Source organism: Saccopteryx leptura, chromosome 5 (genome assembly GCF_036850995.1).
Source record: "Saccopteryx leptura isolate mSacLep1 chromosome 5, mSacLep1_pri_phased_curated, whole genome shotgun sequence".
NCBI classification, from domain to species: domain Eukaryota; kingdom Metazoa; phylum Chordata; class Mammalia; order Chiroptera; family Emballonuridae; genus Saccopteryx; species Saccopteryx leptura.
The window spans coordinates 68,141,097-68,167,432 of record NC_089507.1 but is presented as its reverse complement, the minus strand read 5'-3'; the positions used below and the strand labels follow the sequence as shown (position 1 = coordinate 68,167,432).

At 37.8% G+C, this 26,336-nt stretch overlaps 1 protein-coding gene and 1 non-coding gene across 6 annotated transcripts in view; one reads left to right on the top strand and one right to left on the bottom strand.

Moving 5' to 3' along the window:
- PTPN13 (protein tyrosine phosphatase non-receptor type 13) overlaps positions 1–26,336 on the bottom strand; it is a 213,712-nt gene that overhangs the window by 140,059 nt on the left and 47,317 nt on the right. For all 5 annotated transcript variants that reach the window (XM_066387091.1, XM_066387092.1, XM_066387093.1 and 2 more), the window contains exon 2: positions 18,123–18,242. In XM_066387091.1, coding sequence (XP_066243188.1) covers positions 18,123–18,237 — 115 coding nt within the window. In that variant the 5' untranslated portion in view covers positions 18,238–18,242. The remainder of the gene's footprint in view (positions 1–18,122; positions 18,243–26,336) is intronic.
- On the top strand, positions 25,896–26,030 carry LOC136407345 (small nucleolar RNA SNORA66). The gene has a single exon (XR_010751890.1). It is a non-coding gene; the product is annotated as a small nucleolar RNA SNORA66 (small nucleolar RNA).

Here is a 26,336-nt window from a genome sequence, read left to right as displayed (position 1 = left end):
ATTTTTCCAAGAAAGATCCAAACTTTGAGAGCAAACTTATTCCACATAAATGTAATATTTTATGCAGTGGCTATCAAGAAGAATTGCTTCAAGGTAGTTTCTTTCTCAAAATATACCACTCAGCCTGACCAGGCGGTGGCACAGTGGATAGAGCTTCAGACTGGGATGCCAAGGACCCAGGTTTGAGACTCTGAGGTCACCAGCTTGAGCGCGGGCTCATCTGGTTTGAGCAAAGCTCACCAGCTTGGACCCAAGGTCACTGGCTCAAGCAAGGGGTTACTTAGTCTGCTGCAGCCCCAAGGTCAAGGCACATATGAGAAAGCAATCAATGAACAACTAAGGTGTTGCAATGAAAAACTAATGATTGATGCTTCTCATCTCTCTCTGTTCCTCTCTGTTTGTCCCTCTCTATCCCTCTCTCTGACTCTCTCTCTCTCTGTCACTGTAAGAAAAAAACAAAAAACAAAAATACAAAAAAATATATACCACTCATATATTATTTGATCATCCTATTCAAACAGTTGTAAAAATGTTAATCTTGAATGATAAGGTATTTAAAAACATGATTTTATTGCTAGCTTATCAATTTTGCTGAAGCAACCATGCAATCCAGCAGTACGCTTCTTAAAGCACTGGCATTTATTTTGTCACCTAAAGACTTCATGACAGCCTCTGCAGATCACAGCTGCCACACTGTATTTTGCCAGACAAAATAAACTACAACTGAGATATTTAGCAATGGAAATAAGTTTTATGGTAAACACCTTTTATAAAGCAGAAGGTTTTTGGGTTTTTTAAATATGAAGTTTCAAGTTAAAGATCTTCTCCATCCCCTGCTATTGGCATAAAGCAAGGGGGGAAAAGACAACAAAATTCAAATAATTACCTCAGAAACTTCTTTATAATTTCAAGGGTCTGGAATCTATACAAAGACTGAGAAACCAATAAATCAAGGGGTGACTAGCAGTTATCTCATTTTTGGAGAATTGAATGAAAAGGTTAGTATATATTTTCAGTTTCCAGAGGAAGAGGAAAATACATAGTTTTTTTAGAGAGGAACTTTATTTATTTATGATGACAGGATTCTACATAACTCTATCATCTGTAACTACTTATGAAAAATACTTTTGTGATCACTAATGCGAGTCTCTCCTGCTCTTCAGATATCATCCCACTATTTACATTAAGAACTTTCCTTCTCAAAGGAAAACGGGGGAAGGAGGCTTATTTGAATGATAAACTATTTCATTTTTCAAAAAGAAATATGAAGGATACATTTCTCATAAAAATGTTAACCATGACTGGTGCACATCACCCTAAAAGAGTAAAAATCTTAACTTGTTATTAAATAATACAAACTCAAAGCCATTTTTTAATTTCTTTATTTGAAAAAAGAGTAAAATAATTGTAATATGTTTTCTTTGAAAAGCTTGGCTATACAAAGTGGAGAGATCTTAGAATGTTGAGTAAAAGATAGCAGAAAACACAAAAGAGTTCACATTTTATGATTCTACTTGTAGACATTTATTAACAGGCAAAACTTGGTCTATGTGATATGTCACAATAATGATTACTCTTCGTACCCAGAACTGAATGATAACGGTGGAGCTTGGAGGGAGCCTTCCTGAGTGCAAGAAATGTTCTAGGACCCAGATGGTGATGGTGGTGGTTATAGGGTGTATATAGTCATAAAATTTATGAAGCTATACAATTAAAAATATGCATTTCCTGGATGTGTTGCTCAGTGGATAAAGCGTCGTCACAGATGTGATCCACAGGCAGGGCATGTACAAGAAGCAATCAATGTGTATATAACTAAATGGGACCACTAAAGTGCAAAATAGTTGATGCTTCTCTTTCTCTCTCTCCCTCCCCCCATTAATAAATTTTCTTAAATAAATATGCTTTTTACAGTATACATTATACCTCAGTATTTTTACAAATCCCTATGAGTATACAAATTAAAACAATATGCCCTGGCCAGATAGCTCAGTTGGTTAAAGCAGCATCCTGATATGCCTGAGGTCGTGGATCTGATCCCTGGTCAGGGCACATACAGGAACAATCCATGTTTCTCTGTCTCTCAGTCTCTCTCTCTCTCTCTCAAATCATAAATAAATTACAAAAAAAATACAGTGAATAAAATTACATATATCGGTAAGTATGGCACTAGAGCTAGAGAGCATGACCCATTATCAGCTTTCCCTTGTAAATGTATGACTCTAAATTTAAAAACTGGCCTGTTTGTAAAATCTAGAATCAAATAATTTCAAATCAGAAAAGTGTACTGACTGTATATTTGTGGAACAGAAGAGGTTTATTCATTTTAAAAATGCTAGATATTAAATTAATTCCATGTTTTATAGTTTGTTTTCAGGGGACAAACGGGGTAATTTTTATCAGGTTCAAACACATTTAACTTGAAGAACCTGTTAATTCAGGCCTTACAAAAAATGCAAGGCAAGATGCAGCATGTCAAAGACAACTAATGCTCCCTGTTAAACAACAATATTATGATTGTAGATAATTAAAAATGTAATATAGGCAAGTTAGGTTTTGGTCTGTTAAAAGCTTCATACACTATACAAGTTATTTAAGCAAAAGCTTTTAATCCATAAAAACTTTCTTTATTTCCTATAAAAGGCTTAAAAAAAATCTAGAATTAAACTTTAAGTTTAGTGCTATGCCTCCCTTGTCACGCACCGAGTTACCTACTCTCTTTTGGTTCTACCAGACCGAAAGTTTTACATTTCCTTCTTTTGGTTTCATGGTTATCCTCACCAGCTTTAAGGATATTTGACTATGCTAACTCTAACATCAATATCCCTACCATTCTCAGTAACAGAATCGAACCCTTAAACTGTTTTAATTCCTATCATTTACACCAATCTAAATGTTATTTTAATAATAATTTTGAAGTTACATCATTATTATTATTAAGATTTTATACAAGTAATGATTGTTTGGATCTACCATCACATTGACTAATTTATTTGCTTCTCCTTCCTTCTTGAAACTTTCTTTTTCCTTCTGCCTGAAATAGATCTTTTCATAATTTGTTTAATGAGGGTTCCTTGGGGGGGTAAATACTCTCAGTTTGCCTATGAACAGGTATTGTTTTGACCTTTTTGAACCACAATTTAACAAGACATCAAATTCTATCTGCAAATTCCAGTGCAGTAGCCATTATCCACATGTAAATTATGGTTGGAAAACATTTGCTTTTAAAAACAGTGTGTTTCAAATTAATAAGGAACTAGATCCAGCTCTAAATTTAGAACTAAACAATTTTTAAAGCACATTTAATATGTTTTTAAAAGTAGCTTTAATTAAGTCATAAGTGACATAAAATAACTGCACATACTGAAAGAGTAAAATTCGATGTTCTGACATGAATACACCTGTAAAACTAAAACTACAAGCAAGATAATAAACATATTCACCACCCAAATGTTGGCTTATATACCTTTGTAAAATCAGCTTCCTAGCCCTTGTGTAACTTTCTTCAAGTAACCACCAATCAACTTCATCATTATAGTTTAGTTTACATCAAGAGTTTTAAATCAGAATCACACAACATGTATTATTTTTGTCTGATTTCCTTCATTCAGCATAATTCAGTATTTTGAAATTAATTACACTGTTGCATGTACGTATCAATAGTTCATTCTTTTTTTATTGCAGTAGTTTTTTCTCACATGAATGTACCACAATTTATTCATCTATTCACTTGTTGATAGACATTTGGTTTGTTTATAGCTTTTAGCTACTGCAAATAGAGTTGTTTTTTTAAATTAAATAATGTCTTTTTTAAAATTAAATTAATGGGATGACATTAGTTAATAGAATCATATAGGCTTCAGGTGTACTTCTCTATTATACATAATCTGTACACTGCATTGTGTGCCTCCCGCCCGAAGTCAGCATCTTCCCTCGCTGTATATTTGTCCCCTTGAGCTCTCACCACCCTCTCCTCCCCTCCCCTCTGATAACCAGCATCACATTGCCCAGGTGCAATATGTATTATGGACATATATTTTCCTTTCTTTGGGGGTTTATGTGTATACTTAAATTTTTAAGAAACTGTTAAACAGTTTCCAAAACATAAATTGTACCATTTTACAATCTTATTATCCATTATTAAAAGTTCCACTTGCCGCCAGTCTTTGCTAATCTTGGTATGGTCCGTCTTTTAAATTTTAAATATTCTACTAGATGTGTACTAGTATTTCTGTGGTTTTAATTTACATCTTCTTGATGACTAATAATGTTAAGATTTTTGAATTTCCCTGATGACTAATAATTTAATGTTATTTGAAATCTGAAATCTGTCTATTTTCCTTGATAAAGTATGTATTTAAATGTTTTGCCCAATTTGTGGGAGGAGGTTGTTTGTTTCTTACTATTGAGTTTCAAGAGTTCTTTATATATTCTGAGTACAACCTGATTTGTGGTGGCGCAGTGGATAAAGTGTTGACCTGGAACACTGAGGTCACTGGTTTAAAATCCCGGGCTTGCCTGGTCAAAGCACATATGGGAGTTGATGATTCCTGTTCCTCCCCCCTTCTCTCGCTCTCTTTCTCCTCTTCTAAAATGAATAAATAAATATATATGTATATATTCTGAGTATAAACCCTTAATTCATTTATACAACTTGCAAATATTTTCTCCTTTGATTCCTCCTTTTATTCTCTTAATAATGTGTTTAGGAAATACATTTAATTTGGATAAAGTCAAATTTATTGTTACTTTCTTTTATGAATCATGCATTTGGTTTCATATTTAAGAACTCTTTCCCTAACTCAGGGTCACAGATATTATGTCCTATGCTTTCTTCTAGAACTTTCACGATTTTAAGTTTTATATTTAGATCTATGACCCATTTTGAATTAGTTTTTGTATGCAGTGTGGGTTAAGAGTCAAAAATAGTTTTTAAATTTTTTTTAGTACAGTATATGAATATCCCACTGTTACAGCACTGTTCATGGAAAAGACTATCTTTGTACTGCCTCAAAAATTAATTGACTATATAAATGTGGCTCTCTTTCTGGACTTGATAATGTTCCATTAATCTATTTGTCTTTTTTTTGGTATTTTTCTGAAGTTAGAAGCACGGAGGCAGTCAGACAGACTCCCAGATGCGCTCAACTGGGATCCACCTGCATGCCCACCAGGGCACGATGCTCTGCCCATCTAAGGTGTTGCTCTGTTGCAGCGGTAGCCATTCTAGCACCTGAGGCGGAGGCCATGGAGCCATCCTCAGTGCCTGGGCCAACTTTGCTCCAATGGAGCCTTGGCTTTGGGAGAGGAAGAGACAGAGAGTGAAAGGAGAGGGGAAAGGGTGGAGAAGCAGGTGGGCACTTCTCCTGTAGGCCCTGACCGGAAATCGAACCCAGGACTTCCACAAGCTGGGCCAAAGCTCTACCGCTGATCCAACCAGCCAGGGCAATCTATTTGTCTATTTTGATTAATGTAGCTTTATAATAAATGTTAAAACAAGGTAATGAGTCCTCAAACTCCGTTCTATATCAATGCTGTTTTGGCTATTCTAAGTCTACTGAATTGCCATACATATCTTAGAATCAACTCACAAATTTCTACAAAAAGAAGCCATTGGGATTGCACTGAATATAATATATAATATAAAGAATTCAGAGACTACTAAAGACAACACTGAGTTTTCTGATCCAGTAACATGGCATAGTCATCCCATTTATTTAGGTCTTCTATTTCTCTCAGCATTGTTTTTTAGTTTTCATTATATAGGTCTTCACCTCTTTTGTCAGATTTATTCTTAATTATTTCATAACTCATATTGTTTTTTTACCAATGTATATTGGTATTTTAAATTTTTATATTCTAGTTCATTGCTACTATGAATGAATACAACTGATTTTTGTATATTAATCTTCTATTCTACAACTGTTGAACTCGCTTAGTTCTAGAGACTTTTTTGTGGATTCCATCAAATTTTCTATGTAGACATTTATGTAATTTTCAAATAAATACAGTTTTACTGCTTTTGTTCTAATCCAGATGGCTTTAACTTATTTTTCTTGCCTTATTGCACTGTTTAGAACTTTGAGTACAATGCTGAATATAAGTAATGAGAACAGACATCCTTATTCTGATCTTAGGGGGAAAGATGCAATGTTTCACCATTAAGTATGGTGCTGCCTAAAGGACATGTAGATGACCAAAAGGCATAGAAAAAACGTTCAATGTCACTAATCATCAGAGAAATGCAAATTAAAGCCACAATAAGATATCACCTCACATCTGTCAGAATGGCTCTCATTAACAAATCAACACACAGCAAGTGCTGGCAAGGGTACAGAAAAATGGGAACCCTCCTGCACTGCTGGTAGGAATGCAGACTGGTGCACCCACTGTGGAAAACAGTATGGAGATTCCTCAGGAAATTAAAAATGGAACTGCCTTTTGACCTAGCTATCCCACTTTTAGAAATATATCCTAAGAATCCTAAAACACTGATTCAAAAGAAGATATGCACCCCTATGTTTACTGCAGCATTGTTTACAATAGTCAAGATCTGGAAACAGCCCAAGTGTCCATCAGTGGATGAGTGGATTAGAAAGCAGCAGTACATATATACAATGGAATACTACTCAGGCGTGAAAAGAAGGAATGCTTACCTTTTGCGATGGCATGAATGGACCTGGAAACTATTATGCTAAATGAAATAAACCAGGCAGAGAAAGAAAAATATCATAGATCTCACTTATATGTGGAATATACTGAACAAAGTAAACTGAGGAATAGAATAGAGGCAGAGGCAGAGGCGAGGTAACGGGGAGCAGAGGGACAGTTGTCAGAGAGAAGGGGGATGAGGGAACAGAATCAGAGAAGGTGAAGGGATTAGTGAAACTATATATACATAACAATAACACATAGATACAGATAACAGGACAGCAAATCCCAGAGGGCAGGGTGGGAGAGTCAGGGGAAGGGGGACCAAGGTGGTGTAATGGGGGCACACTCTTGGGGGCTGAGGAAGTTAATATTCAGTGGAACACTTGAATCTATGTTAATATAATAAATTTAAAAATTAAATAATTTTTAGATAAGTATGATGCTGCCTATAAGTTTTTTGTAGGTGCCTTTTATCAGGTTGAGGTAATGCTTTTTTTTTCTTTTATTTATTTTTTTAATTAATTTTTTTTTTTTTTATACAGACAAAGAGAGAGTCAGAGAGAGGGATAAAGAGGAACAGACAGACAGGAACGAAGAGATGAGAAGCATCAATCATTAGTTTTTTTGTTGTGACACTTTAGTTGTTCATTGATTACTTTCTCATATGTGCCTTGACCATGGGGCTACAGCAAACTGAGTAACCCCTTGCTCGAGCCAGCGACCTTGGGTCCAAATTGGTGAGCTTTGCTCAAACCAGATGAGCCCGCGCTCAAGCTGGCGACCTCGGGGTCTCGAACCTGGGTCCTCAGCATCCCAGTCCAATGCTCTATCCACTGCGCCACTGCCTGGTCAGGCGAGGTAATGCTTTTTATTAGTAGGTTTCTTAAAATCAAGAATGGATGTTAGATTTTATCAAATGTTTTTTCTGCATCTACTGAGAGGATCATATGGTTTTGCTTTTAGTTTTTAAATACGGTGAATTATACTGATTGACTTGTGAATGTTAAACCAATCCTGTACTCCTTGGGTATTATCACTTTCATATATTGTTGGATTCAATTTGTTAAAATTTTGTTAAAACATTTTGCATTAATGTTCATAAAGTATATTGGTCTATAGTTTTATTTTCTCTAATGTCTTTGCCTGATTTTGATATTATAGTAATGTTGACCTCATAAAATTAGTTGAGAAATATCTCCTCATTTTCCCTCTTCTTCACGCATTTGATATAGACTTGCTTTTTTTAAATTTAATAGATAATGGCAATTTAGGTTGTCTTTTTGTGTGTGTGAATGAACTTCTGGTGGTTTGTGTCTTTTCAGGTGTCCATTTCATGCGTTATTAAATTTTCCAACAAATTTATTAATAATTTTCCTTATTAGTTTTTCAATATCTGTATAATATAATGTGACGTCACTTTTATCACCAGATATTTTCTAAACATCCTGTTCCTGTTTCTATGCTCATAGAAAAATCTATCAACTTAAAAACTTTATTGTAATGTATACATAAAGTGATTTTACAGCTTTAAATAGGTATTGCTCATAAAGACTTACTTTAAAATAATTAAATAATTTCTGTCCTGACAATATTCTTATATGTTGTTTCAACTAGATTTTGTTTCCTTATATCTAAAAATGATTACTTAGGTGAAATGGATTAATATCTTTCCAGCTAGAAACTCTGAGTTTATAAATAAATACATAATATTAAATACACTGCATCTATGTATGTGTGATTCTCACTTTATATATTCTTACACGTGTTCTTTCCCTTTCAGTAGCAAGGGTTTTTCTCTGAAAGTATTTATTAAATGAAAGCAATTCTATAAAACAAAAACAGGAAGAACTTATTTCATGTAATTCTGTTGATAAAATAATAGATCATTCTTTCGCTAGTAAGATTGTTTAAATGGGTACCTACAAATTCTAATTTTTAAACGCTTTTTTAATGAGTGAAGAGCAGAGACATTTATTTGATATCTGTCCCAGTTACCTAGAGTAATTTGTAGTTTCACTCATGCACATTATAAATAAGTGTTTATAATGAAATACAGTCAAATAACTCTGTGTCCTGCTCTCTGCAACCATAATCAAACTTCCTTCCCAAAAGCAGTAAGAAATGTGACGCGGTCTTCTCAGTCTTCCCAGAGCACTTGCTGATGACTGCGAATTTTTTATTTAGTACTTTGCATTCTTTTTAGTACTTCTCTTTATCAAAATGCTTTATTTTATTATGTTTTTAACTGTTTAATTTACTAATTTCATGAATTTATTATTTTCTATATTAAACAGGGAACCCGAAATGAGTACAGGCATAGTAACAGGATATTTATAGAGCTTATAACCTTGCCAGAACAAGGAGATTGGGTCTTAGGCAATTTTCACAACCAATCAACTAATATTTAAAATCCCACAGGTTCAAAAGATCTATTTTTGGCAAACAGCAACAATTCCATATATGTATTTTTAAAATCACTGTTTTGGGCCTCACCTGTGGTGGCACAGTGGATAAAACATCAACCTGGAACGCTGAGGTCGCCAGTTTGAATCCCTGGGCTTGCCAGGTCAAGTCACATACAGGAGTAGATGCTTTCCGCTTCTCCCATCTTTTCTCACTCCCCCCCTCTTGTTCTCTCCCCTCTCTCTAAAATTCAATAAATATAATTAAAAAGAAATCACTGTTTTGGGCAACTAATATAATTGCAAACGAATTTTTCCAAAGTAGCAATAACCTTTGTTCTAAAGATTATTCGGATTGTGTATGTGAATAGCATCATTTTTTATTACCGATGAGACAGGATGGTAAGAAGCTAGGAAAATTCCTTGGCAAGTAGAATGAGGAAACTAAGAAAGATAGCTAAACAAACTGAGCAATTTACAGCCAGATACAGAAGTCACCTCCTTAGAGATAACATCTAGGCCTAAATTGTATTTCAGCTCCAGGTACAAAAAAGCAGCTAAACCAGGTGGGTGACACCAAGACTAACTAACTGCTATGACCCCCTGCCCCAGCGCTGACCAATCAGTAGAGCTCACGAACCTGAAAGGGCACACCTGGAAAAGCTAGTGTTGGGCGGATAAAATGTATTATGCTCACTTTGTTAAAGATAACACGAGGAGGCAGTCGCCCAGGTGATATTAATGTGTGTTGGGGTGGGCTAGGGGCAAGCAGAATCCTTGTAGCCTTGGTTTTGGGATTAAGCCTGTCCCACCCTTTTTGGTATGAGGTGGTACAATCCTATCATGCCTCAGAAAAGTGACTTTGTATTAGAGACTTCCCTGTTAGGTATATTGGATTAAAGGTTGTGAAGTTACAGTATAAAATGGGGGCAGAACGGGACTTGGCTCTTGGTTCCTGAGGTTAGCATGAGAGAGCAGAGAGAGTAGAGCCAGCAGCTAAAGGAGGCCGCGTGGAGGAGGCCAGGAGAAGCAGCCAAGATGGCGGAGTGCTGAGTGAGATGCCAGTTTGTGTAGAGTTTGTATCTGGGATAAGGAAGGAGATGGGGAACTGAGGAGAAGAAGGCTGGTGAGCTAGAAACCTTTGATTCTAGGAAACTCGGATAAGTCAGTGGCTTTGTGAGCACTGAGTGTGACTGGGTTTTGGAGCCCAGTGTGTATTTTTACTTGCCCGCCGGGTGCAAGGTAGGATTAAAGGCTATGGCCCATCAGTTTTTGGCTCCGCTGTTTCTTTACCGACTGTCCGAATCTAATGCGAACCTGCATGTGAATGGCCACGATGGCGGCTCCTGGCTTTACAGCTAGTAAACATTCTGTTGAGATCTACCTTACCAAAAGCCTCTCCTAAACTCCCAGCTTTTAAAAACCCTCAAAACAAAAGACTCAGCATGCCCTCTCCCTCCTAGGAGCATGCCTGTGCCTTTCTATTTCCCTTCATCTTCCCCAACAGGCGTGCATCTCCTAAACTATAAGGGTCCCTGTTGGGAAGATAAAATACATTATGCTCACTTTATTAAAGATGGAGCTGCCCACATGGAACCCAGGTGATATTAATGTGTGTTGGGGGCAGGCTGTGGGCAGGCAGGATCCTTGTAGCCTGGGGCTTGGTTTTAGGACTATGCCTTTCTCTGCCCTTTTTGATGTGGGGTGGTGCAATCCCATCATGCCTCAGATAAGTGACTTTGTATTAGAGTAGGGGTATAAAAACTACGGCCCGCGGGGCCACATGCGGCCCCCTGAGGCCATTTATCCGGCCCCGCCGCACTTCCGGAAGGGGCACCTCTTTCATTGGTGGTCAGTGAGAGGAGCATAGTTCTCATTGAAATACTGGTCAGTTTGTTGATTTAAATTTACTTGTTCTTTATTTTAAATATTAGATTTGTTCCTGTTTGGGGTTTTTTTGGGTTTGTTTTTTTTTTGTATTTTTCTGAAGCTGGAAACGGGGAGAGACAGTCAGACTCCCGCATGCGCCCGACCAGAATCCACCCGGCACGCCCACCAGGGGCGACGCTCTGCCCACCAGGGGGCGATGCTCTGCCCCTCCGGGGCGTCACTCTGCCTCGACCAGAGCCACTCTAGCGCCTGGGGCAGAGGCCAAGGAGCCATCCCCAGCGCCCGGGCCATCTTTGCTCCAATGGAGCCTTGGCTGCGGGAGGGGAAGAGAGAGACAGAGAGGAAGGGAGGGGGGGTGGAGAAGCAAATGGGCACTTCTCCTATGTGCCCTGGCCGGGAATCGAACCCGGGTCCCCCACACGCCAGGCCGATGCTCTACCGCTGAGCCAACTGGCCAGGGCCTGTTTTGTTTTTTTACTTTAAAATAAGATATGTGCAGTGTGCATAGGGATTTGTTCATAGTTTTTTTTATAGTCCAGCCCTCCAACGGTCTGAGGGACAGTGAAGTGGCCCCCTGTGTAAAAAGTTTGGGGACCCCTGTATTAGAGACTTCCCTATTTTGTATATTGGATTAAAAGTTTTGATTTCTACACTATAAAGTGGAGCAGACCGGGAGCTTACTCTCTCTTGGTTCCTGAGATTATCATTAGAGGAGAGCAGCGAAAGGCCACGTGGAGTAGGCCAGGAGAAGCAGCCAGAATGGTGGAGTGCTGAGTGAGAAACCAGTTTGTGCAGGGAGAAGAAAGGAGATGAGGAACAGAGGTGAATAGGTCTGGTGAGCTAGAAACCTTTGATTCTAGGAAACTCAGATAAGTCAGTAGCTTTGTGAGCACTGAATGAGTGGGTTTTGGAGCCCAGTGTGTGTTTTTACTTGCCCACCAGGTGCAAGCTAGGATTAAAGGTAATGGCCCACCAGTTTGTGGCTCTGTTGTTTCATTACCATCTGTCCGAATCCAATGCGAACCTGCATGGGCCAGACGGCTGTGATGGTGGCCACAGATCCTGGCTTCACAGTCCCCACAAGAGTTGTAACCAGGAGATCAGTGGCCACTGGCAACTCGTCCAGGGTTAACCCCCTGAACCTGTCTCCAAGGCCCCCTTTTCTCTGACTTCCCAGTGTAATCTCATTTCTTTCACATAAAGTTTCTGGAGAGCCTAGTCAGCCCTGCTTAGGCTCTCTCCTGTTGCTTCTTCCATCCTAACCCCTTTCTTGTTTCGCTGTCCCCAGGTTTAATAAATGTAAAAACTAAAACCATAAATGTATGTTTCCTCTGACATAAGCTATGCTTTCCAATCAGTTAATAAGATAGAATGAGAATATAATTAAGAAGAGAAGATCCTTGATACCCTTGATAAAATTTCTCAAGAATCTTCATTTCAATGGCCACATTTAATTTTCAAATTAATAAATAACATTTCATCTGCTGGACAAAAAAGGTAAAATCCAGCTATCTACTATTTATAAACTAAGTTTCAATACAGATAATCTGAAAACGAAGGAGGAAAGATATTCTAGGTAAACAGCAAGGTAAAGGAAGCAGAGGTGGCGATGTTAGGAGCAGACTAGATAGAATTTAAGGTAAATAGTAAAAAGAAAAAACCCCAGCTTATTTTATATCAATAAATGACCCAGTCCATTTAAATTAGTCATTAGCCATTATACATATCACAAAATTACATGAAAACACATGATGACAGTAGTAAGACAGGCAAAAACATCACTCCAGTGGAAGATTTTAACTATCTCTAAGAATTTGACAGGTCAAGTACACAAAGTAACAAGGACATAGAAAAAATTTCAAAGCACAAGCATGAAGAAGGTCACATGATACCCTAAAAATAGAAAATACGGTCCTTCCAAATTCCCAGATTATTGACAAAAATAAATCCTGTGCAAGCCCATTCTCAAAAAATTCTAAAAATGTAATCATACAAATCACATATTTTAAGTCTCAAGATAATAAGACTAAGAAACATATATAAGGCAAGAAAAAATTATCATCATCATTATCATCTAAATCTTTGGAATTAGGCCTGACCTGTGGTGGCACAGTGGGATAAAGCATCGACCTGGAAGTGCTGAGGTCGCCGGTTCAAAACCCTGGGCTTGCCTGTCAGGGCACGTATGGGAGTTGATGCTTCCAGCTCCTCCCCCCCTTCTCTCTCTCTCTCTCTCTCTCTTTCTCTGTCTCTCCCTCTCCTCTCTAAAATGAATAAAAAAATTAAAAAATAAATAAATCTTTGGAATTATACACCTAAAAGAAGTTTTACGTTTTCTCCTTTGAAGAGAAACTTTTTTAAATAGGGTGTCTTTTAACAAAGTCATGCTTGGATATGATTATTCTATAAATAATAACCACAATGAATTTGTTAAAAAAAAGTTTAAAGCCTTAAATCGCAAGGAAGCTCTAAACCATAAAGAAATAACAATTTTCTTGACCTGTGTTCAATACCCACCCCCAGTCAAAATGCTTATTACCAGCCCCTTATTCATAGAAATGTCAACTTTCACTTTAAATACTGAAAAATACACATGAATAACATACAAGTTAAAGAGTTAGGAAGAAAAAGCCATTCATAAGAACCGAAACTAAGACAGTAAGATAAAGAAACCTAGGAAGGGAAAACGCATTTTAGTAAAACAAACTTTTCAGAGACAACTGTATTTTACCTGCTTTTATTCCCATAACAACACTAGCATTATTCGTAAGGGTGTTTACTAGAGAACCATGACCAGTACTCTTTATTCATCCACAAAAAAAGCAAACTAATACCTGTATCCTCTGCTTTTTGAAAGTCTGTTTTGCTCCACTTGGATTTTAATAAAGCTCTATATTAATACTTGTATTTGGTAACTGAAAGAAATCCAAAGAGGATTCCTTTTTACAAAAAGGGCAAAAATGGCATTCAGCGCTTGTTTTGCAGACAGCCACTACAGAGGCACTGGGCCGGTGAGTGGCCCTGCCAAGCTGCTTCCCAGTGAACTCGAGGGTTCTTACCACTTTGATTAAATTTAGCTAGTTCTAAAAATCATCTCTATCTCTCCCTACCCTTCAGAGATCTAGCCTTTTCTTTGGATAATCAGCAACCCCTGAGGCAGCAGGAGACAATAACCCCGATCTGACTAATGATCACAAGCTCTATACCTCTAGCAGGCTAAAGATAACATCTTGACCTAAGTTATGTTTCCGTTCTTGAGCTGCAAGATGGAATGACCACCCCTCCCCCACTTTCCCATGAGGTCGAATGGAGGGATACCAGAACATATCTCAGAACTGTCCTCAAGACTGAAATGAATGATTTATCACTCTTCCTCACCTCCAACCAATCAGTTCCCAGCACGACCCTAAACCCCCTACGGCACAGTTGACTGTGATTTTTCCCTATATACTCTGTAAGCCACACACCACAGAGGAGTCCAGGCTTTAGAGCAGGGGTCCCCAAACTACGGCCCGCGGGCCACATGCGGCCCCCTGAGTCCATTTATCTGGCCCCCGCCGCACTTCCGGAAGGGGCACCTCTTTCATTGGTGGTCAGTGAGAGGAGCATAGTTCCCATTGAAATACTGGTCAGTTTGTTGATTTAAATTTACTTGTTCTTTATTTTAAATATTGTATTTGCTCCCATTTTGTTTTTTTTACTTTAAAATAAGATATGTGCAGTGTGCATAGGGATTTGTTCATAGTTTTTTTTTTATAGTCCGGCCCTCCAACGGTCTGAGGGACAGTGAACTGGCCCCTGTGTAAAAAGTTTGGGGACCCCTGCTTTAGAGCATCAGCTTCCCGTTCTGCTGAATGGCGCCTCCACTGCAATGCTCAGTGTTCAGTGTTTGGCTGTTAGTGGAGTGTGGACAGACGCTTTCTATTCTGTGACACTGAGAACCACACTCAGCATCCAGCTCCCCTGGCTTTCAACTGAGTCTGTGGGCATCTGTGCTTTGTCTCCACGTACTCTGTGTACCCTAAGGTAATCAGGAAAGCTGAAAGAGCTTGTGACGAAGTTACTTAACCCCATAAACCTAGATGTAATAAAGATATTTAGAATGATTTGATAAGTAATTTGGGGGGTTTGGGAACACTCAAAAAATTTTCAATACAAATTAATGGCACTTGTGTCTTTGATTTACACTTTCCAGCTTAACAAAAGTTTTCATAGAAATGTTCTACTTTTGTATAAAAGGGGAAAACTGTAATTATTTTATTTTGATTTGTTGTAAGAGTAAGGAGAAATTCTTATGGCAAAAAAGAACAGTGTGCTATCAAATACAGGAAATAAAAAATCAAAGATTTCAGATAAACTAAATTAAATAAGCATCATTTTCCTCCAAGTAAATAGAAAATTTCCAACCGACATTCCAATAGTTGTTAATCCCCAGACTGCCAAAGAATCAAAACTCAATTTGTCTGTATTACTGACACTTGTGGATTGGACTGAAGGCCTTATGGTAACCAGCTTGCACTGAACATGTTTAAGACACAGCTGCCTCGCAATTAATTTTATAATACATCCAGTAAGTCTCTTTATTGTAATGTGTCAATATTTTATGCAATAATTACAACTCAAAGACAAGTACTTCACATTCAGACATTCAATTTCTATTAAACTTACAAAATTTGAAAGAAGAAAACCCTCAGGTACTCAGAGCATGCAAGATGCTTTATATTCTATAAGTCATGGCCAGGTTAGCACAGTAAAAACAGGTAGTATTTCTTTCTCTGAATGAACATCTGCATAGCTTATTGTCTCTATCACTCATTTGGCACAATGTTTTTCTTTGTTTGTTTGTTTTGTAGCAGACAGATTGAGTCAGAGAGAGAGACAGATAGGGACAGACAGACAGGAAGGGAGAAAGATGAGAAACATCAATTCTTCATCGTGGCTCCTTAGTTGTTCATTGATTGCTTTCTCATATGTGCCTTGACTGGGGGGGGGGGGAGGGGGGCTACAGCAGACTGAGTGACCCCTTGCTCAAGCTAGCGACATTGGGCTCAAGCTGGTGAGCTTTGCTCAAACCAGATGAGCCCATGCTCAAGCTGGCAACCTCGGGGTCTCGAACCTGGGTCCCTCCAAATCCCAGTCCAACACTCTAACCACTGCACCACCACCTGGTCAGGTTGGCACAATGTTTTTTTGTTTGCTTGTTTTGTATTTTTAGCATGAGCAAGAAGAGGGGAACAGACAAGGACAGACTGACAGGAAGGGAGAGAGATGAGAAGCATCAACTCATCTCTAAGCAGCACCTTAGTTGTTTATTGATTGCTTTCTCATATATGCCTTTATCAAGGGAGCTCCAACCAAGCCAGTGACACCTTGCTCAAGCCAGCGACCTTGGGCTCAAGCCAGCGACCTGTGGCTTCAAGCCAGCAACCTTTGGGCTCAAGCCAGCAACCATGGAATCATGTCTACAATCCCACGCTCAAGCCAGTGACCCTGCACTCAAGCTGGTGAGCCCGCACACAAGCCGGATAACCCCATGGTCAAGTCAGTGACCTCGGGTCCTGAACCTGGGTCCTCAAAGTCCCAGGCCGACGCTCTATCCAAAGTCAGGCTGGCACAATGTTTTGAAGTAGTAAACTTTTCACATGGCTCTGATCTGAATAAAGAAAGCCCTGAAAGGCAACAGTGACATCTTATTGGGATCTTCCATATAATACTTCACAAGTAGATAGATGTTTCTTGAATATTAACTGACTGTTGATAATTAGCTGAGTAATGCCACCAACATATCCTTTTATCAACTACACTTTTGGAGCATGACTACCTGTTCTATATTCTAGAGTGCCTATAGTTTCAATTTTTTTGAAACACTGTTTTTAAATAAAGCAAGTCAAAGCAACAGAGTCTATTAAACAGCTGAATTTTAGGTAAGTGGCATTAAATAAAATGAATTAATTTTCTTTAGATTTATCCTAATTCTAATCAAAGGTCTTCAAACATCTAAGTTATAACAGAACTGGGTGGGACCTAACACTGTTTTGTCTAAAAGCCAGTCCCAGGACTGGAAAACAGCAGCAACACAACGGCAACAACAAGAACAAAGCTTCACCATCAGTCTCCAACCTGGACGCACAGTGGCCACCCTTACACAGCTTCCGAAAGGTCCCCATGCTCGTGGTCTTTAGCAATTCAAACTTGTAATGGTTCTCAAATTTAAACATACATTGGAACCTCTTTAAAGTGTGCTAAAACATAAACTGCTGGGCTGTACCCCAAGAGTTTCTTATTCAAGAGTTAGGTCAACAGTGGGCCTAAGTATAAATATCTACATTTCTAGTAAACTTTCAGGTGATGCTGATGCTATTCATCCAGGGACCATAATCTGAGAACTATTACTTCATCTATTTTTATGTTTATTTTGCCTAATTCATTCAAATCAAAGACTGATGCTTCTTTAGATGAGGCTTAGTTTCTTTACCTACTGTTCTACATAGGTGTTGGCCATATAATTTAAATGACAAACATCATCTTCATGTGGAGCTTTTCAGCATGCTCTCAAATGTTCTTGGACAATCAGTGGGTGACTCCCTAACTTTTCCTGCTCCAAAATGCCACACAACTATTTGGAGCAGGCAACTACCTCTACAGGAAGCAACAAAGTAGTTATTCGACAAAGGAGTTATTTGTATACCTTATCCCAGTTTAGAGTTACAGGGATGCATTTTTACTCTCTGCCAGGAATGTTTTTCCCTCCTTCTTACTTGGTTAACGTCTTTTCTTTCAGGCCTTAGTTTGGGGGTCACTTATGCAGGGAGGCCTTCCTTTTCTCCCCCGTGACCATGTAAAACTTCCTATTATGGGTTTTCAGGGTCCCCGAGTCCCCTCCTGTATAGCCCTCATCATGGTTGAATTTTTTACATTGGTTTATGCAGCTATTTTATCAAGAGCTATTTTTCACACTGGAATATAAGCTCCCTAAAGAGAATGTTTTGGTTTTGATCATCATCATAGTTTCAGTCCCTAGCACAGTATCAGGTACATTGAAGATGTTCAAATAAAGGTAGACAAGATCTGAGCTGTTTTAGCTCTAAGAAAGATAAGAGAAAGCTTCTGTACTCTGCTACCTTTATCTTTTTTCAGCTACCCAATATTTCAAATTATGCAACAAAGAAAACTTACCTTTCCTGAATAATTCTTGGAGACTTTCGGCACTTTGATTTAATACAGCCCATATCTCTTCTTCCTGCAGGGGTCTGCCCCGAACCTCCAGGGCCTCAGCTAGCGACACGTGCATATTACCTAGGAAGCAGAGGTAACAGACGGTCTACATCAGTGTTTTTCAAACGCTGGTCCGCAGACCAGTCTGCCAGAAATTTCATGCCAGTCCACGAAAGTGGTAACTATACACCTTGATGTATGAAGATTGTAGATCCAATGATCTTAGTCGAATTCGCTTATGCTCAGGGTGATTTCTGCCTTAGCAATCCCCAAAATAATTTTCCTATTTTCATTGGTCCCGAAATGTAAAAAGCTTGAAAACTACTGGTCTACACATCAAAAACTTGACTGCATTTGCAGTAGTCAAAGATCTACATCTGTGATGAGAAACTATAAGATCCCTGACTACCTACATCCTCAATATGGCTTTCAAACTAAATATAATTCTACACTTAAACTCACAGAGGGTAAAGAAATTATAAAGAAAAAAACCCCTCAAAACAACCCACTTACCCTACTAGCACAACACTAAACCTCAGAGACAGAACTAGAGAATAACGATGCTTACGATTCCATGGGAGAGGGCAGAGGGAACTCATGGTCCCAAGAGGCCAAGGTGCAGGTGATTCAAGCAAAGCAGCCAGACTGAACTGAAGGCCTTTCAGATTACAGGTGCAAGTTTCATACTCTCCATCCAGGTAAAAAGAGTAGGAGGAAGAGGGAGCAGGCCCTACAGCCATAGTGGGAGAAGTTGCGAGTAAGATGAAATATGTAGATCTCTTCCATCAGTTGAGTGATTTCACTGAATGGACTTAACTACGTATTTCTAGATCCAACTTTACTACTGAAGAGGTTCAAAACAGGCTTGCCAAAATATGCTGCTTTGGCACATAAATAATTTTGAGCTGATGGAAAATTGAGACCTTGCAGGCTCATAAGAAACTTTTACCTCTCCTTAAAGAATTTAAATTTGGGGCCTCACCTATATATAGTAAGAGCTATTATTTTTTTTACCTTTGTCTATAGGATGTGGCAAACATCTGATTAGCCAACATCTGTTCTTCACACTGTCCTTTAAATGACCTTCCTTCCCTCTGAAGCCTCACAGTGCCTTACCTCATCCTCAGCTCAGAATGTCATATTAGACTTTGTTTTAATTTTCTGTTTCTGACCTCTTGTGTTGTTGGGGTCTCTGACTTGCACATATATGTGAGGTTCCCATAGGTATGTATGTAATTAAATTTGGTATTTTCTCTTGTTAATCTGTCTCATGTAGATTTAATTATTAGACTAACTAAAAGAACCTTAAAGAGTAAAGTTTCTTCCTCCCCAACAATGCCAACTTACCATCTGCCCGAGAAAGTCATTTCATCTCTAAACCTGTTTCCCATTGGTAACACAGTAATAATAATAATAATAACAATAATGATGTTTTAGGGTGACTATGACAAGGAAAGAGGTTATGCCTATAAATGTTTCATTATCTAAGACTACAAAAATTTAGAAAGGTACCTCTGTGGTAACATTTTTGTAAAGGTCAATTTTTTCAATTGCATTTAATTAAGTAGGTAATATATTGATAACGTTAAAGGTTTTCTATGGTTTTCACTAATACTATTTTAATTTTGGAATGGAGAAATGCAGCTAGTCAAACCTCCTTTATAGATTTTTATGAACTGATACTTTCAAAAATAAAATTGCTCTTAACAGTGATTACTAAGATTTCTACCTAGACCAAACTAATTTAAGCACATTGTACAATGGATATATTATAGTAAGCAGAAGCAGATGGGTTTGGAAATGAAGCCAGAGGGGATGAAAAATGTTACTTATTTTCTGAAATTATACCTTTTATTAAAATTTAAAATTAACCTATAAAAGGTTAACTAAGAAAAGGGCTAATACTTTTTAAAACTACATTTATGATCATTTAACTCAAAATGAAAAAAGCAGCTCCAACTACATATGAGGCCAGCCTTGTCCTGTTTCTTGCCTTTCCAAATGTCTTCTAAAGTATTTTATGCTTAGAGCCTGCCTCGAGGTGTGCCTACTTAATTGCACAATGTGGTAGTGAAAAGATGTAAGATAACGCTTTGAAAAGTAGAACAGTTTTTTCATTTAGCTTGTCTAAAAAGTATGATTATTTATTCAGATCCCTTCACTATCACCAAAACTCTCTAGGACTGTCATGTACTTTATTACTTGATAAAAAAAAAAGAGGGGGGGAGCTTTTTAAATTCAATTTATTAAAGGGGAAAAAAGGAAGTTTTATTCCTTTCTAAGAAATATCCGAGTTCTCTTTAGATCAGCAATTTCAACTGGTATGCCGCAAAAAATTTTAAAACGTGCAATACCTGACTAGTCAGAGCATTGACCTCTTTTCCCTTAGATTTTCAAATAAAAAAAAAAATGACAACAGCCAACACAACAACGACCATCCAGTGTGAATGAATCAAAATTATACCTATATTTCTTATCAGACTGACAAAAAATATATATATTTCGTGTGTGCAATAGAGGTTTAATAATTAGCTTATGTGTGCCAGGACATGAAAAAGGTTGAAAATTACTGTTCTAAATGAAACATTATATTAAACTGGAAGTTTCAACAGGCTTTGAGATAATATCAGTTATCAGATATTATTAACACGACTTGTGAAAAAGATGACCCTGTTGCAAATTTCTGAAGAAATATGTATGTCTGAGAACCAGATAGCTCTAAATTCAACACACAGAGATAAAGAGTAGAGAGAAAATTGCATAAGGAGAATCTTTTTGGAAAGTTGTGCTGATTTTTTTGCTTCCCGCAAACAGGAGGGGTGTGGGGAAAGTGTCATTGTTTCACCTCAAGCCAGTGAGGATGCTTCAACAGAGAATCGGGTGTGTGATGTGTGTTCCCGAGTGTTAGGGTGGACAGCCCAGACTGAGGCCTGATGTTGAGGGAACAAAAGGCTTTGGCTGTCACTCGGAGGCAGCAGCCAGTGGGGAGGAGCTGGCACACAAGAGAGTCGGAGTGAGGCAGCATGCTGTACTGGGAACTAGCTATTCTTCCATTAGAGAGAGAGAGAGAGAGAGTGTGTGTGTGTATGTGTGTGGTGGGGGGTGAGGGGATAGGGGGAACAGGGCAAGAAGCAGGGCTACATACACAGAGGGTCAGCATGGAGCTATGAAATCCTGTCCAGATGATTTAAAAGGTGCCAAAAATGTATATTGTGGTAACTGCTCTGCAATTCTGTGCTTATACTTAAAACCACTGAAGGTACATTTTAAAAAGGTGAATTTTATGCTATGTGAATTATATTTCAATAAAGCTGTTAAAAAAAAGCCCTACCCAGGATACCACTCAATATTCTCTGGGTACCACTAGAAGAATGGGGGCAGGGGCGGAAGAGGGGGAAGACGAGCAAACACGGAGAGCAGAGGAGGAGGAACTATTAGGTATTGGTTAGTAGGAGGGAAAAAACTTTGAAGTATCACAGGTAATTGGGTTCCAGTGAAGGATTCTGAAGAACCCACAAAAGTACACACGAGAAAAGGTCACACTTAAGTATATATCGAGTTAAAAAAAAATGAAGCCATTTCCAACAGGAGTCAGGTTAAAACCTGTTTGCCTCTCTACCTTTCTTCCTTCTCCCAGGTTAAGTCTTGATGAGATCATCAGATACAGCGACTTGCAAGTGAGTGAGGAGATAAGCAACAAGACAAACCAACCCCACTGTCTCCTACCCACAGCTACTTACAGCTAGGAGAGAGGAAAGTTTTAGCTTTGAATGAAGACTGAAGTGTTGATTATTATACTGACTAAGCACTTTTAATTATGGAGTTGACATTGTGCTTTCCAGTTAACTCATTATAGTTAGTACTATTATAAAAGGGTAAAAAGAATTATAAATGTGAGTTTTTACATTGAGTTAAGGGAAGAACTTCCTCTAGTGAAAGAAAGTGAGTGAAAGAGAGAGAAGTGATGGGCAAAATAAGTTGCTTTTGATTCTATCTTCTGTATTGTATTGTAAAGCAAAGGATAATATACAGGTGTGGCAAAAGTACACTTACAGTTCTAAGTACACGAAACAGAGCTTATTTTTGTATTATTATTAATTATTGATTATTTTCCATCCAAACTGTAAACCTACTTTTACCCAGCCAGTATATTATAGACACAAAGTTTTAAATCTAAATATACTGGCTTTATTTATTTTTAAAGAAACAGTTGTCAAATAGAATTTTTCCTATAAATAAGAAAATAAAAAAGTAACTTCAAAAATTTTACTTTAATAATTTTAATTTATTGATTTTAGTGAGAGAGGATGGGAGAGAGAAAAGAGAGAGAGAGAGAGAGAGAGAAGGCAGGAACAGTGATCTGTTCCTGTATGTGTCCAGACTGGGCAACAAAGCGGCAACCTCTGTGCTTCGGGACCATGCCTTAATCAATGGAGCCATCTGGTCAGAGCAATATATATATATATATTTGTGTGTGTGTGTGTGTGTGTGTGTGTGTGTGTGTGTCAGAGACAGAGAGAGACAGAGAGAGGAACAGATATGGACAGACAGGAAGGGAGAGAGATGAGAAGCATCAATTCTTTGTTGAGGCACTTCAGTTGTTCATTGATTGATTTCTCATATGTGCCTTGACTGGAGGGCTACAGCAGACCAAGTGACCCCTTGCTCAAGCCAGCGACCTCAGGCTCAAGCTGGTGAGCCTTGCTCAAACCAGATGAGCCCGCGCTAAAAAGATTTTTTAATTAAAAAATTTTGTTTCCATTGATTGAGAAAAAAGGGGGAAAGAAGAAAGAAAGAAAGAAAGAAAGAAAGAAAGAAAGAAAGAAAGAAAGAAAGAAAGAAAGAAAGAAAGAAGCATCACCTTATTGTCCCACTTAGTTGTACACTCATTAGTTGCTTTTCCCATGTGCCCTGACTGGGGATTGAACCCGTGACCCCAGCATGCCAAGACGACGCTCTATCCACTGAACCACCTGGCCAGGGCCAAAGTAACTTTTTAACACAATTTTTTGTTGCTTGATTCAATCAGGTCTTAATTATGTTTTATTAACCCTGTTTTTTGCCCCTTAATTTATTGGTTTTAGAGAAAAAGGAATTGGGAGAGAAACATCAATTTGTTGTTCCACTTATTTATGCATTCATTGGTTGATTATTGTATGTGCCCTGACTAGGGACTTAACCTGCAACCTTGGCATATCAGGATGTTGCTATAACCAACTCAGCTACCTGGCCAGGGCAATCCTCTAGTAATCATTTTTAATGAAATAGACTGTTTCTATTCAGTGAAGTATCTCTATGCATCTCTGGTTAGAATCTGTTAAAATTCTGAAACACAGAAGAAACATTTGTTTTTGTAAAACAATGTCATCTATCTAAAAGATTAAATTTGATATTTTTGAGTGAGAGGGAGAGAGAGGGACAGACAGGGACAGACTGTAAGGGAGAGAGATGAGAAGCATCAATTCTTCATTGAGGCACCTTCATTGTTCATTGTTTACTTTCTAATATGTTAATATGTGCCCTGATGGTGCAAGGGGTGGGCTCCTGCCAAGCCATTGACCCCTTGCTCAAGTCAGTGATGTTGGGCTTCAAGCCAGAGACCCCTGGGCTCAAGCCAGTGACCATGGGGTCATGTCTATGATACCATGGCAACCCCACACTCAAGCTGGTGAGCTTGTGTTCAAGCTGGATGAGCCCACTCTCAAACCAGAGATCTTGGGGTTTGGAACATGGGTCCTCAGCATCCCAGGTCAATGCCCTACCCACTGTGCCACTGCCTGGTCAGGCTACATTTGATATTTTTAATTTATAGCTTTGTTAGCAAATATAACTAAGATTGTAAAAAATTGCCTTACTCCTGTAATCACTTAATCCTAAGATTTAATGTACTGTTAAAGCAGCTTTCTAAAAATCAAACAACAAAATTATACCTTATAAATTGTATGTCATCACTATATTTGGCAATTGTTGACCATTATCAACTCCGTTATTTTTATGAACTTTTTATCATTATGTCCGAATAAAAGACAAGGGAATGAAAAAAATACAAAAGTGGAAAAGGCAGGGGGAAAAAATGTGGAGAAAAAATAGCTTGAAGTCAACCAATAGGTGAGGGAAACAATTTTAAGTCTATTACTTCAATTGTTTCCTTTAGATATAGTACTAGATAACTTGGGGCACAGATACAGGACTAGCGTAATTTACTATTAAGATAGTCCTGCTTTACAATAAAAATAAACATTTTATTCAGTTTATTTTTCTTAAAAGTTGTGGGCATGATAACTAAACAGTTTTTGAAAAGATTTTCAAATAAGATATTAATTATTGCACTACATAACTAGAACCATTATTATGTTTTTGGTTAACAAAAGTATTATCTCATGACCTTAAAACTGTGCCCACAGACGAAGCCACAAAGGGATTCTAACAGATGTCATTTTAATCCTGAAGGATTTGTGGCACTCACAGATAGCAAACACATAAGTGATTTTAACAAAATGAAATAGTAAACAGATTAATTGAAAGCAATCAAGTGATATAACCTGTCCAGGGGTAAACTAATGAATTAGGAATGTTTAAATTGACTCTAAAGAATCAAGGCCTTAAGAATATCTTATTTTAAGAACAAAGCTAATATAAAATCGAGCTCTTGTGTGGCTACTAGTTTGGACAAAGATCTACTCACCACTCTGGCTAAGGACTCCTTATTGAGCAGTAAGAAATCATAGTAAGTTGGAAGGCAATCCCCAACTTTGCAGGCGTATTTTACCCAGAAAAATTTACAATTAAGTTTATAAAAGTTTAAGAGAAGCAAACACATATATTAATTTTTTTTAATTAAAGAATCTGTACATATTTGGTATTTTAGCTGTTTATAATGTTTAAGAGAATAAGGTCAGTTAGAAAACAGATTCCAGGCCTTGTGATTCCAATTTAAATAATGTTAATTAAGAAAATTAGTTGAGATATTTTAAAATTTATAAAATACCACTGGGACATATAAGAGAACTTAAGTCTTAATGGCCTAGCGTGTGGAAGTGACAGACTCGATTCCCGGCCAGGGCACACAGGAGAAGCGCCCATCTGTTCCTCCACCCTCACCCTTCTCCTCTCTCTCTTCCTCTCCCGCAGCCAAGGCTACATTGGAGCAAAGTTGGCCCCAGCACTGAGGATGGCTCCATGGCTTCCACTTCAGGCACTAGAATGGCTCTGGCAGAAATGGAGCAACGCCTCAGATGGGCAGAGCATCGCCCCAGGTAGGCATGTCAGGAGGATCCTGGTTGGGCACATGCGGGAATCTGCCTGACTGCCTCCTTGCTTCTAATGTTGGAAAAATAAAAAAATAAAATAAAATAAAATTTATTTAAATACTTGGGAAGGTTTTGTTGTTGTTAATTAGACTACTAAATACTTTAAAGATAGGCTTTAAACTATAAAATGCAGTTTCAAAATATTGAAGAGTTTAATTAACTAAATTTGAATATGGGATAATACACTCAATCACAAAGCCCCTTCAAATTGACTTTAATAGCTTAAGAACCAGATTTTAGAAGTTTTTATTAAGTAAGAATATTTATTTTTAATTAATTTTTAATTAAGCTTTTATGTTTATAATACCTGGGAGGCATTTTTCTTAAGTTACGCGAAAATCACTGTAATCCTGAATAGAAGAAGTTTTCTTAGATACAACATTACATGTTTGATCAATAAAAGAAAAAAAGATAAATTGCACTTTATCAAAATTAAACCTCTGCATGATGTTGCAGAAGTCAGGGGAGCCAGGTTTGCTAAAATAATGGTGGTGACAGGAATGAATTATGTATTAGCCTCAGAAACTGCTGAGGTGGTCCATTCTATCTTAGCACAGCATAAAAACAAAACAAAAAAAACCTCTGCTCTTTAAAAACAACTGTCAAGAAAATAAAAATACAACCCGCAAATTAAAACAAAATATTTTCAGATCACATAACTAATAAAAGACTTGTATCTAGAACAGGAGTCCCCAAACTTTTTACACAGGGGGCCAGTTCACTGTCCCTCAGACCGTTGGAGGGCCGAACTATAAAAAAAAACTATGAACAAATCCCTATGCACAGTGCACATATCTTATTTTAAAGTAAAAAAAAAAAAAAAACGGGAACAAATACAATATTTAAAATAAAAAACAAGTATATT